This window comes from Nelumbo lutea, chromosome 3 (assembly GCF_056320005.1).
Source record: "Nelumbo lutea isolate HS-2025 chromosome 3, American lotus-T2T, whole genome shotgun sequence".
NCBI classification, from domain to species: domain Eukaryota; kingdom Viridiplantae; phylum Streptophyta; class Magnoliopsida; order Proteales; family Nelumbonaceae; genus Nelumbo; species Nelumbo lutea.
Window position 1 is genome coordinate 105,284,998 of NC_142686.1, and position 13,974 is coordinate 105,298,971.

The window sequence follows — 13,974 nt, forward strand, 5'->3', positions numbered from 1 at the left end:
TCTCGGTTCTAGTGCATTGAGAAACATTCCCATCTCAAAAGGATTAAAGGTTTGGAACCAAGAAAAGAACTTGTTAACCCACCAACAATTAGCAAAAGCATGATTTGCAGAGCAACTTAAAGCTAAGTGGGGAGTCTGTATTGTCAGCATCCACAACTAAAAGGGATGCCCTGAAAGACAGGGTGGGCCGACCGGCCGACCCATGAGAGGACATCCACATTTCTGTTAATCACATGGGTGGAGGATGTTGTCAATAAGAAAACCAATCTCTATGGGTTTTAATTGATAAGCAACACTTTGGGATTGGCCATTTGTACAGTGTCTTAGTTGTTGTTGGCCCTATACACACCCCATTATCAATCTATCATCCTCCAACAACCCATATTTTGGTGGACCCATCACACCAAGTAGACCCTCTCTCTCTCTCCAATTGTGAATTGACTCATCAAATGAACTTGTTAGAACCCTAGTTAAAATTACAATGTAATCAATCCAAAAGACATGAAATGAAGTAGGGTTCAACATGTTAAATGGATTACCATTATTGGGTTGGTCTGATTTTGCTTCAATGAATCTAAAAGCGATGAAATGAAGCAGGGTCTATGATGTTAAATGGGTTGGTTTGATTTTGCTTCAATGAATCCAAAAGAGATGAAATGAAGCAGGGTCTATGATGTTAAATGGGTTATCATTATTGGGTTGGTCTGATTTTGCTATCTCTCCAATTGTGAACTGACTCATCAATTGAGCTTGTCAGAAGCCTATAGTAGTTAAAATTACAAGGCAAGCAATTCAAAGAGAAGAAATGAAGCAAGGTCCAACGTGTTAAATGGACTACCATTATTGGGTTGGTCTGATTTTTTCCATAAATTCAATTCAATCCTCCAAGCTACCATCCACTATCAACCTGTTAAGCATGATGATGACTTTCAACATCTGATTCTACTCTCCAGTGAGATATTTCAGAGACCAATCCCTAAAATTTGGCACGTGGACAAGATTTTCCATCAAAGTGAGTGGAGAAGCTTTAATGTCTGTGGAGTGTCAATTGTCTTATTATCCATGATTCCATGTTACTTGAATGCTTATGCCCAAATTACCAATTCTGCCCACTGAGGCATAAGAATTTAGATCAGATTTTCATTGATTTGTTTGGATTACTTATGACCTAAATAAAGCCCTCGGCGAGTCAGCGGTCAGCGCCCTCTCTCTCTCGCTCACTCTCGTCAGTCTCTCTTTCTCTCTCTTGGACTCCGTAAAAAGTAAAATACCAGAAGGGTATTTTTGACATTCAGCATAAAATATCGGTTTCGCGTTGGAAATTATTAATTGCTAAATATAGTAAATAAACAAATAATTAATAAAGCAGATCAATTTTATATTAGGATAAGGCCATAGAGATCCATCTGCATCATGATATTATCCGTCGCGGCCGATCCAAAGGGAACTGACAGGTCGATTTGCAGAAACAAACCCTAATCTCTCTCTCTCTCTCTCTCTCTCTCTCTCTCTCTCTCTCTCTCGCTACTTTTTGCAATCTAGCCGTGAACATAAAGACTTCTGACTGTTACGGAAAATTTTCCACAAAAGAGAGCTGGGTTTTCCCTCTTTTTTTTTTCTGTTTCTTTTGTGTTATTTGGTGGAGAAATCTGCAGCTAGGTGTGCAGATTTGATGCTTTTGAGCTCGAGGAAGGTGAAGAGTATTTGGGGTTAATTTATCCTTTACATTTTGGGATTTCGTTTGATGCTTTGAATTTACGGATCCGTGTAAATAACCTTAAATCTGTTGCTTTTTCAACCTAAGTCGTGTAAATAACCTTAAATCTGTTGCTTTTTCAACTTAAGTTGAAGCTTCCAAGGAATGGATCTCGGAGGTAATTCGGTGATCCTTTGGGAAGAAGATTTAAGCGGCTGAGTCCACGAACAGCGCTTCCTCTTTCTGTTGTGGCTATTTGCTTTATCAGCTCTTTGATAGGCTGTTCTGCAATTAGCGCGTGTGATTTCGTCATTTTGTAGAAGAGCTTATGATTATAGTCTGTTATTTCCATTGAAGGTAGTGTTGTTTTAAGGATTTTGACGCTTCTAATCGTCGGAGATTCGCTCTTATCTGTTTCTGTGTAATTAGTAAGTTTCTCGTTTGTAAGCTCTGAAGGGTACTTTTTGTTTTTTTCTGGATAATGCTTGGGGGATTGAAAACAACCTGAGTCGATAAGGATTTGGAGGGATTGGAATTCCGTAGCTGTCTTGTTAATGTTGTTTTGACTTGTGAAGAAGTGGGAAGCAAGTGATGTCTCTCAAGAGTATTATTCAGGACATGAAGGGGGAGATCGGTAGCATTTCAAGGAAGGGTTTTGAAGTTAAGCTGGGTTATGGGTTGAGATCGAGGTCACATCGAGTGGTTCAGGATTCTTCGGTTCTTATCGACGCCATGAAGCAGAGTTGTTGGGCTAACATGCCGCAGGAGCTACTGAGGGACGTGCTAATGAGGATAGAAGAGTCAGAAGGTGCCTGGCCCCTTCGGAAACACGTTGTTGCTTGTGCTGGGGTTTGCAGGAGTTGGAGGGAAATCACAAAAGAGATCGTGAAGACTCCTGAAGTTTCCGCCAAGCTGACATTTCCGATCTCCCTGAAGCAGGTTTGTGATGTTGCCGTTTATACTTCACATTCGAATTCTACTCTTCTTATGTTGGTTTTAGTACCTGGTTTTCCCTTGCATTTGGGGCTTATTCGTGTTTTGATTTCTCTGGTATTATTAGCACCTTGACGTTGAGTGTTTTGCAGCTGGGTTGTCTGATCGAGTTAATTCGGTCTGTTAGAATCTGAAAGGAATTTCTATTTTTTCTTCTTGGAGTTTTATGTTTTACCTCTATTAGAGAGGAATCTCAAGGGGATCGGCTGTCCCTTTGAGCCATTTGTGGACTTCTATTGAGTACCCCCCCCCCCCCCCCCAAATGTATGGCTTAAACGAAAACCTGTTAGGAGTTCTCTGTTTCCTTCTGTTGTTTGCTTAGTTCTATTAAGGTATGCTGAGCTTGGGTTTTCTTTATAGTTCATTTCAGATTGTCCTCCCAGTTACTGTTGAAACCTTGGTTGTGGTGTTGTACTGATGATTTCATCCTGCTTGCAATGAACTAATTGGTTACAAGAGTCTAACAATTCTAGAAGAGAAATTATTATTCTTTTTTATTGGTAGGAGAAGAGAAAAGTAGTATTCTTAACATTTTCTTCTGAGTTTCCCGAGCATTTTGTGCATTTTTTTTAACCAAAACTTTCTACATCCATTCACAAATATCCTAATCTTTATTACAAATTTGCAGCCTGGCCCTAGAGACTCCGTCCTCCAATGTTTTATAAAACGGAATCGCACCACCCAAACATATCATCTCTACCTTGGCCTATCTCAAGGTGAGCACTTCATCTCTGCTTTAGGTTCATCATATTTACTCTTTAAGATGGAATTGGTTTGACTTTTTTTCCTGAAAATTGTATTAATGCTCTTACCAAAAAGAACTATTCTATGGTTATGGTTACTTAGACTAGTGAAAAAAAGTTAAGCTTTTTTGTTGTGGAATATGACATTTGGAGGAATTAAGGTCTCTTTCATAGTTTTGTCTGGTTTCCTTTTATTCAGTAGTAATTTTCTTTTTGTTGTTACTTGCTATCCTTGCAGGACTAACCGATAATGGCAAGTTCCTTCTTGCTGCACGCAAATGTCGACGTCCAACATGCACAGACTACATCATCTCCTTATATGCTGATGATATGTCAAAGGGGAGTGGGACCTACATTGGGAAGTTGAGGTATGTTCCGGCTGACATATTTGATGTTAAATGATTATTGGCTTTCATGTGAGCGTGAGATTCACCATCTTGTTCTTAATAGGTCCAACTTTTTGGGGACCAAATTTACCATATACGATGCACAGCCTCCTCATGCTGGGGCTAGAGTTAAAAAAAGCCGCTCCACTCGTTTAGTGGGTTTGAAACAGGTCTCTCCAAGAATCCCTGCTGGCAACTATCCTGTAGCACACATTTCTTATGAGCTGAATGTTTTGGGTTCTAGGTAAGATAACAAGTTTATGTAACTAGTTGTAATTTTCTTCCTGAAAAGGGTGATGATTATCAGTTTTTTATCTGCACAACATGTTCTGTTCTTGAGTCTGCATAGTAACTGATTACTTGTGGAGTTATATCTTTATCAGTTTTTAGTGATTTTTCCCTGTTTCTATGCTTTTCAGAAATCAACCACACTAATTATATGTTATGGGACCTCCAGGGGTCCAAGGAGAATGCAGGTTATAATGGATTCCATTCCAGCTTCTGCAATTGAACCAGGAGGTGTGGCCCCAACACAGACTGAATTCCTACTTAGCAACATTGATTCCTTCCCATCACTTCCATTCTTCAGGTCAAAATCAGCCCGCACAGAGAATTTCCAATCAGGACCTTTGGCTACCCCAAAGGAAGGATCATTGGTTTTAAAAAACAAGGCTCCTAGGTGGCATGAGCAGCTCCAATGCTGGTGTCTTAACTTCCGTGGGCGTGTGACAGTTGCTTCTGTGAAGAATTTTCAACTGGTAGCTTCTCCTGAGAATGGACCAACAGGACAAGAGCATGAGAAGGTCCTCCTCCAGTTTGGTAAAGTGGGAAAGGATTTATTCACCATGGATTACCGGTATCCCATTTCCGCTTTCCAGGCATTTGCTATCTGTCTCAGCAGCTTTGACACCAGGATTGCTTGTGAATGACAAACAGGTGTGTGAAACTGTCTTTGCATGCATTGAACTTTCAATTGAAAATATGGAAAAGTTCAACGTAGTTAACATTAGGCATCAACAATTTGTCAAGGTGTATTTTGCTATACATTGTCAACTGTCAAGTAGTCTGTTGCCTTTTGGGTGAGCGTCGGGGGGGATACACTGAACTACTGATGTGAATTATTTTGTCGGCCATATAGAACTTGTATACATTCAATGGGCATTTCACAAATGTCTGGATCGATGAGAATAAACATAGAGTGGGTATGTTTGGTATTGGCATATAAGTTGATTTTCTATGATACTGTTACCTGTTGAAGTTGTATGGGTGATCAATTCAGGCCATCCATGCTAAAGTGGTGGGTGAACCCCATCACTGTAATTAACCAGCAATTTACAGTATGCTAGTTAAATGATTTGAACCAAGAGATTTAGTTAGTATATTCATTTGACATCTAGCCTTTATATGGGTGAATTAGTGGAGTGGATGGTTAATGTACAGCAAGTGAACCTTGATCATGCTGTGTCTGACCTATTCAATTCAATATAGGTTCAATTTTTCTTGGCAGCTGTTAAGGCAGCAAGGGATACTGCTCTGTGAATTGGTCCAGATCATTTTTTAAATTTTGCTGTTACATACAACCATCATTGTGTGTGCCCTTTACTAAAACCATTTTGTCCCTTTGGTGTTGGAGCAGTGGAGTGTTTGAACATCTATTATGGGCTTGAGCATTATTACAGAGTTCACTGGGTATGTACCAGTAGTGTGGATGTTGCTGGAGAAAGTTTAATACAAAGCTACTGGTTGGCGGAACTGGTCTCCAATTGCCAATTTGCGTTTTGTATGTTGTATAGTTTTTGTTTTTATTGTTTGTGTACATAACAGCCATTCTGAAGATGAGGTATACATGTCCTGGCATTTGGTTACTGCAAATCATTTTCAAATCCTGTGAAACTGAAACATGAACGCCTGAGATTTATAGTCCGAGGTGTACTGGACAAAATCAAAGTGGCGGTGTTGAGCCATGGTTTTGTATTCCCTGTAGGTATTCCGAGTCAACTTATTGGATTGGAAAGATCGTCTGACTATAATCCAGACGTTAATATTATGTCTCATTTCTATCTTCTGGTCTTATCTGTCTCGAATCTGGATTTTTTACGAGATGATCCGTGAATTTGAAGTTTCATGGAAGAAGTCCGATGTCATGTAGTCTTATTGAAGAAGATTCCAAGTAATGGAACCGAATTCAGATGATTTGAATATAATAATATATGTCTATTTCGGATATAAAAGCTTATATTGTTTAGTTCATTGGGCTGAATTTTTTTTATACAGGGATTGAATTCAGTTATGATTGATTCGATCCAATGGATGCTTTTTATTCTCTCTCAATTAGATCTGATTCAGATTCGAACACGGTAAGGCAAAACCTATAGTACATGAGTTTCATTTAACGTCATTGGTCATCCAATAGGAGCACTTTTCATTTATTTTCGTTTCTGTAATAGTGTAAAATGTCTACGTTCCAAGTTTAGGAATAGTGGCGTTGAGTTTGGAAGCAGTACAAATACAAATATGTACAGTGTAAATGCATACTAAATAATACAAAATATAAGGTTTTTGCACTCTACATATTTGCATTTGTAGTCCTTTCAGACTCAGCTTAAGGCTTGCCTTGGAGCTTAGAATTTGTCAATTTTATTTTGAGGCAAGGAGGGATACATCTCATTGGTGATTAAGTGTCATATTGATGTTGTGGAAGTCATGGGTTTGAGCCTGATTATCTCTAAGGCCCTGTTTGTGTTTTGATAGTTATTTATCTGAGTAAATGCAATTATTTGGGTAAGTTTTTTTTTTTTTTTTCTGGGAAATACTTAACCAGGTTAGCACACTTATCCATGTTCTTTTATTCATCAAGTAAATAAGGTAATGACCATTTTAGTCATAAAAATCTATTATTAAAAGTGGTATTTTTGTTCTATTCAAGTGTTAGTAATTTTCCTCCTAGGTGAGAAAGTTACTTACCCACATAGGAGATGGGTATCTAGGAAATTAAACTTTCTTTGGTCCTCACATTAATCTGAAAAATGAACATGGGATTCTTGGTTAATGTGAACTAAAATCCCATCGATCAACTCTCTCCTCTCAAAATCCGAAAAAAGAACGTCTCCTAAATCTAATGTGCGGCTCAGTTTGCAAGGAGTACAAATACAAACTTGTAGGTCTAAAATCTTGTATTTTATATTATTTTGCATGTATTTATATTGTATATATTTGCATTCTTTTCAAATTGAGTCTAAGTTTTTCTATTTTGACTTGGTTTCTGCATAAATCAGAATTATGGGATTAATGTGAGGGGGTAGGGATGGTTATATTTTTTAGAGAAAAACTCATCCAACCAATGCATCTTAGTTGCATTCTTCAATTAATTGATTGAATATAAATTTTTAAATGTGCATAGTATATAAAGAGGATATTTGACTTAGTTTTGATGTAGGCCATAGAATTTAAATTTGATTATATAATGTTAACTTTTTATTTGTATACATATATAACACATGTTCTAACACTATTTCAATCTAATAACATTTGTTTTTTAAAGATCCATTGGATATCAAATTGAATTAAAGTCTTTGGTTTTTTAATCGGTTTGGAGTACGTATATGATCTGATTTGAATTTTCTCCATTTACACCTTTGAGTGTAATCTTCTTTATACTGGGCGACAAATCCTAGAAATCTAAGTCATGTTTGGTTCATTACTTTGGGCCTCATTCTTTTAATTCTTGTTCATTCTAGACAAGAATGGACAATATTAGTGTTCGGTTACAAAATTTTTGCCATGGATCATATTCTTTTTAGAATGAAAAATCAGCCTGTAGCACAAAAATTGAGGTAACTTGCAGCATGAAAACTGGTGCAAAGCAACTCTTTTTATTCATCAAAAAAACCTGCAACATGAAAAATAATAATGCCCAATCTTGTTCATTTTCATCATTTGAGGAAACTTTACCTACAAAACTACTACCATAGATATTTACTAGCAAACTACTGTGGAAGTATTTTTATGAAGACACTTTTATAAAATTACTTTTACATGAAAGCACTTTTACAAAAATATTTTTATGAAAGTATTTATATAAAAGCATTTTTATGGAAGTACTTTTATAAAAATACTTCTACATAAGTATTTTTATAAAAGCACTTTTACGGAAGTATTTTTATAAAAGCATTTTTACATAAATACTTTTATAAAAGCACTTATACGAAAGTACTTTTATCAAAGTATTTTTACAAAAGCCCTTTATAGAAGTACATTTACATAGGATGCTTGCAGTCTGAAAAGAATTCATTTTTAGGAAAAAAAACGTTTGATTCATGGTAACGTTTTATCATCCTGCCTAATTTACCACTCTTGTCCATTTTAAAATTTCGCATTGTGTAAGAACGGGAAAGAATGGGAATTGAATCAAACATGGCCTAATTGCTATTTTGAGTTTTGATTAGTCTGTAGTTTATTTTAAATATCATTTCTAAACCTATTTACAGGTTGGGTTTTACCACTTATTAATAGAAAATGCCAGGTTCAATTATTAGGTTTATTTTTGAACTTGAGTTCAGCCCATGCCAAGTGTACGTTATACCACATCTTAATTCTATTCTATCGTCAAATTCCAATTTTTTTTTTAACTTGTTCCTATTCAATCACACATTTTATACATAAAAAATATTGCTACTCAAGATACAATTAAAAAAAAATCACATCTTTTGAAAGATTTCTTGATTCCTTTCTTTTTAGCTGCTTGAAGGCCATTAATTATAGCACGTAGTTCAGTATCTTTGCTTCCTACTACTTGACATGGACTTGTAGTCCTGTTACAATGATGAGATGGTTTTCTTAGGCTGTGTTTGGAAACGATGCAAATGGAGTGTAAATCCCGATTCAAGGTAAATTTGCACTCTGGTTCACTTTTGCCTGTATTTGGCAATATTACATTTATGCATTGATAGATGATAGAACAATGCATATTTACCTTGATAATAAGATGTAAAAGTACATAAATAAAAAAGAAGTAAATTTGTATTCAAGTGGACTTTTGACAAAAAAAAGTATATGTTTTATTGGAATTCATATTTGTATCCATTACAGCTAAAAGTCTGTTTACTAAGAAGGTAAATTTTTTAGTGCAAAACTAATTCAATTTTGCAATTTATATGAACCGTTTTACACTACACATATTTGTATTCACACTTATTTGCATTGTTTCCAAACACAACCTTAAAGACCAAAGCAAAGGCAACACTAGCAAGCATCATGGAGATCCCCCACAGCCTTCATTTGTATATCTGGTTAAGTTTTTCAGTTACTTGCATGGGAGATGAAGTTGATAAAGGGGAATGAAATGTCATCGGTATGGCATATTGATGCCACTATTTTTCCAAACCCTAACTTGGGTTTGATGAAGGAAATGGGTGATGAAACACAAGTGGACTTTCTCTTGCCATGTTCCTTAAGCTTTGGTTTTAGGGTTTTGATATGAAAATCAAGAAGTGGTTGGAAGGAGCATGGTAGGAGTGATGTAAAGCCCCTAAGATGTTTGCTCTCATTTGAGCCTTCTCTTCTCTCTAAGGACATGAGGTCTTGAACCTGAACTATCTCTTAAGGAACCGTTCAACCTAAAAGCTTAAACTATTAGGTAAGGTCTATTCTCTAACACACTCTCTCACGTAAAAGCCCATTGGGCTTGAAGCATAGATAAGCACAAATCCATCTATACATTTTGCTGAAATTTAATTAATTATAATAAGGGCAACAAGCATCAAACACTAGGTCATTTGGCCAAACAAGCTATGATACTATTTCAAAAACTGTTTAACCTAAAAGCTTAAGCCATTAGGTGAGGTTTTCATTCTCTAACACTATCACCATATTTGGGTTTCTTGTGTTCAAATAGTCACTGTGGACTGAATGAGTCTATACTCCAGTAAAAAGAAAAAAGAGTCAGTTATAAGGGTTAAAGTAGAGTAAAGAAAATGAGTCTATACTCCATGTAATAAGCTTTCTATAAAAAAGGAGTTGTTAATTGGTAAATATTTCTTAGGGTATTTGTATTGAGATCTCTTGGTTTGCACAGGCAAGATATGAAACAGAATATGATATCATTCTCAAATCTTAAATATATGTTCCCACCTGAGTCCTAACATATCTACAGTTTTTTTTTTTTTTTAAGTTAAAGCAAGTCTCAGTTTGCGAAGAGCAAAAATACTGTAGTGAAAAACCTTGTGCTTTGTATTATTTTGTATGTATTTATACTATGCATATCTGTAGTTGTATTTGTTTTTCTAAACCGAGCCTAAGCATCAATTTGGGCATTTTATATGTATTTATACACCGGGCTTGAGGGACAGGCTATCCTCATTGTATAACCCTTTGGATCGGAAAAAAATACAAGTACAATTCAATTACAAGGTTTAGAAATACCATATAAAGGGTTTTGCATTAAACATATTTGCATTTACACTCTTCCCAAATGGAACTTGAGGCTCAGTTTAAAAATAATACAAATACAAATATGTCATACAAAATACAAGGCTTTGCACTCTAAGTATTTATATTTGTACTCCATCAAAATTGAGTCTAAGCCGCTTTACTTTCTTTTACTGGATTGAGTTTAAACTTGACATTCCATTATTTAGAACTTGCAAAATAAAAAAAAAAAGAAGAAAAAATTTGGGATATGCTGCTTTGCATGTTTGGCTTCTGCCAAATTCTAAGCTTGATGCCACCAAACGAGCGGCATGTGATTGGGATATATGGGATTATGGAATGCAATAATATTATAATTATATTACTTTACATAAGATATCATCGAAGCCGTCTTAGCTCAGCCGGTAGAGCGCGTGGCTTTTAACCACGTGGTCGTGGGTTCGATTCCCACAGACGGCGTTTTTCAAAGTTTTTTTTCTTACAAAGTTTTTAATTAATTTTGGGTTTTTTTTTTTTTCTGTCCGTGGGTATTTTGAGCTGTCATAGTCGAAGCACTTTTCAATATAGCGATTGGTCAGTCGGTGGATGTCGATGTTATTTCTGTTTTTTTCCCAATTATTATTCCTGCCCCTTCACCCTTGATTCTCTCCGGTATCATCTCCCCTTCACCCTCCGCTTTGCGATAACTTCACAACGTGGCCATGGAGATTACCAGTTTGCAGGGAATTACTAATAACACATATATCTCGTTATTTTTGTTTTCTGTTTACTGAAACTCATAAACAATAAAACCTCTTCTCATACACTCATACTATTAGTATTCTATCTATAATCTTTATTTCTCCCTTTTATTCTATCATTTACAGCTATCGTCGTCGTATATAACTTATCTACGATAATCCGATTCTTCTTCTTCCTAGGCGACTTGCGCCTCGAGCTTCTTCTCCGATTCTGATGCCCTGGATAAAGTTACAGTAGTAACTCCCTCCCCTTCCTCCGTCATGGCCGTCTGGTCGTCGGAATGTAACCCGGGTTGGTTGAGACTCCTGACAAACTCCGTAAAACAAGGAAAATGCTCCGGCGAGAAGAAATATGCTCCCATCCTCTGATAAGTGAACCCATCCATCACCGCCGCATTCTCTCCACACAGATTCTTCTTAATCTGTTCAAACCCCCCCGGAGCCAAAGACACGGATGAATTCTCCCCGGAGACTCTTACCCCATGCTCTCTGCAGGCCCCCATGATCTGCGAACGTAGCGACTCAGGGCTAGCGAGTGATTGCTGTGGCTGGTGGGCGTCGGAGAGGTCCATGCCGGGCACTATCATCCTGCACGAGTTCCTAGCAAAGAGTTCGGCTATGGCGTCATAACCATCTCTGTTGGCGGTGTTGTAGAAACCGGCTGTCAACTCGGAGGGGTGGGAGCGAGTCTTGTACCATGAGTGCAGGAGTGGGAGTCTGCCGGATAGAGTTACAGGGGTGTCGGAGAATGAGGTCGAGGCGAGGGAAAGCAGGCGGTCGGCGTGGGACATGAGCTGGGTTGAGTACCAGGTGAGGAAGAAGTCGCCGTATGGGGTCTCCCAGGAGCCTCCGTTCTCCTTGAAGAAGGTGTTGGCGAAGGACGACTGGTCGTAGTTGGGGGCGTCATGGGGACCTGAGAGGCCCCAAAAGGGGTTTCCAGTCGCCTTGGCGTGTTCCCGCAGATGCTTTAGCATGTTCTTGTCGTAGCTCTGGAATTCTCCTGCTCCTGTAATCTTGCCACCTCTCGCCGACGGCCGAGAAGGGTAGCGGAGCTCTCCATCCGGTCCCAGGCTCACTGAAACATCCTGAGGAGATCACAGAAAAAGCGGCCATTGATAAGAACCGGTTCTAACAAATAAATAAATGTGATGGGTCGAGAATGAGAATGAAGATTTGAAGCTTACCACGATTGTAGAGCCCATGAGGTTTGAGAATGAAGATTTGAAGCTCTCCAAGAATTCCTGGTAAACCTGAACCGGAGTCTTCCCGTCGAGGACGGGCAAATCGTCCACCGCCAGCGACAGACACTCTTTGTAGCGCCGTCCCGACCTGTCGGCGAAGAAGATGTCTGGTTGTGCTTCACCAATCTTTGACACCCAACCAGGGAGTTCAATTTTGGCTTGTTTGGCGGCATGGAAGCAGACAGACACGCGAAGCTTGAGACCCGCGTCTCGGACCATCTCTGCAAGCTCAAGATATCCCGACCAGTCGTACTTTCCTCTGGCTTCCTTCTCGGCTATCCCCCACCAGATGGAAAATTCGACCCCTTCTGCCCCCAAGAGCTTCAGAGCCTTCATCCCTGCCCCGATTGCTCTTACATGGTTCAGTGTGTTGCCGTGGGAAACAGCATCCAGAGGAAGCCCAACAAATAAGCTTAATTCATCCTCCTGCATAAAAAATAGTAATTAATTTTAATAGATACACACAGATTTCTCCGATGAATTAAAGTCGAGACCCTAGTTTCTGCAATTCAAAACGAACAGAAGGAAAGAAAAAAATAGCACTTACTAGCTTCGATCCTTTCGGCATCGCTCTCTCTCCGGCAATTTTCTCCAATCCGGAAACCTCCGGTTGTGTTGCCTTGAGAGAGACTTGAATTTCAGCTGTTGTCCATCTTCTACCAAGATTAAAACAGACCTTATTTTTTCTGGTGAAAATCTGCTTGGAACTAAAAAACCCAAGCTTCCGATAAGGTGAATCGGTAGTTCCGATCTTCACCTGAGAACATCCAATTACTGAAACCTCCATCTCAATTCACAAAGTGAGGGAAAGGAAGGAAAAAAAAAATGAAAACAGTATGGTAGATAAGATAAGAGACTGAAAGGAAATAGAAGAAATCAGAGTCTTCGTTCGTTTCAGTATTCAGGTGGCTGCTCTGCTCATGGTCGCCAGAGTGTGAAGCGAACCATCTGTTATATAGGAGGAGCAAGGAAGAAAAGAGGCATTTTTTCAGGCGATGTTAGGATTTTGGAATCATCCAATCAGAAATGCCACGTGTCATCGTAATAGTGGTTGCTATCCTGCTGCTTAGGATGGAGTTGGGAAAACAATGAATCCCGTTGCCCCCACGGCCCCACCGAGTTCACTTTTGCTAAACCGGGTGTATTGCTAAAGGATTAGGGTTGTCAACGGGTCGGTTTGATTCGATGGATTCGAACTAATTGGACCGGTTCTGGTTTTAGGATTTGTATTTGTGCATTGGTTTGGGTTCCTAATTTATTGTCTCAATTATTGAAGGTGTTTGGTTTTGTTTACGTTTATTAAGTAAGCCTTTTATACATGTATGATTGTAAAATCGAGAAATGACACCACATCATTAAAGTGCCACTAAATGCTTATCCCTTTCAATAAGTTCTAAAATAAAGATTTTAGAAATGGGATAGGTGCACAGAAATCAATGTTTATAAATATCGATATTTGTTGATAGGTAGCGTTTACTTAATAAACTTAATTATCCGTATGAGACCAATTTTATCCAATCCCAAATTTATTTATATATTTATAGATAAATAGATAGACAGATAGATATATTTAACAGGTTTATTATAATTCTATCCATCAAGTCAGACCTGATTGTCCCAAAAGCGAATCAATCCTTAAATTGACCCAACAATTTCTAAGACCTTGATATTTCTTATTGGGTCAATTTCGATTTTATAATCCTGATTCAAATTCGATCGGTTAACAACACTATATGGAACACGTGATGT

General features: G+C 38.1%; 2 protein-coding genes and 1 non-coding gene across 4 annotated transcripts; 2 read left to right on the forward strand and 1 right to left on the reverse strand.

Annotated features, from left to right (window-relative positions):
* The first annotated feature begins 1,355 nt into the window (after positions 1-1,355).
* Positions 1,356-6,049, forward strand: LOC148867355 (tubby-like F-box protein 3). 2 transcript variants are annotated; one of them, XM_088977913.1, is made up of 6 exons: positions 1,356-2,635; positions 3,318-3,405; positions 3,671-3,800; positions 3,883-4,062; positions 4,276-4,754; positions 5,455-6,049. In XM_088977913.1, the coding sequence occupies exons 1-5, from the start codon at positions 2,288-2,290 to the stop codon at positions 4,745-4,747; spliced, it is 1,218 nt and encodes a 405-aa protein (XP_088834039.1). In that variant the 5' UTR covers positions 1,356-2,287; the 3' UTR covers positions 4,748-4,754; positions 5,455-6,049. The 2 variants fall into 2 exon arrangements, with proteins under 2 accessions (XP_088834039.1, XP_088834040.1); XM_088977914.1 differs by having other exon boundaries at positions 1,389-2,635; positions 5,307-6,049.
* A 4,581-nt stretch (positions 6,050-10,630) lies between these two features.
* TRNAK-UUU (transfer RNA lysine (anticodon UUU)) lies at positions 10,631-10,703 on the forward strand. The gene has a single exon. It is a non-coding gene; the product is annotated as a tRNA-Lys (tRNA).
* Positions 10,704-10,970: 267 nt separating this feature from the next.
* Positions 10,971-13,207, reverse strand: LOC148867357 (inactive beta-amylase 9-like). Its single transcript, XM_088980952.1, has 3 exons — positions 12,773-13,207; positions 12,169-12,651; positions 10,971-12,069 (listed from the first exon to the last, which is right to left on the reverse strand). The coding sequence occupies exons 1-3, from the start codon at positions 13,010-13,012 to the stop codon at positions 11,161-11,163; spliced, it is 1,632 nt and encodes a 543-aa protein (XP_088837078.1). The 5' UTR covers positions 13,013-13,207; the 3' UTR covers positions 10,971-11,160.
* Positions 13,208-13,974: the final 767 nt, after the last annotated feature.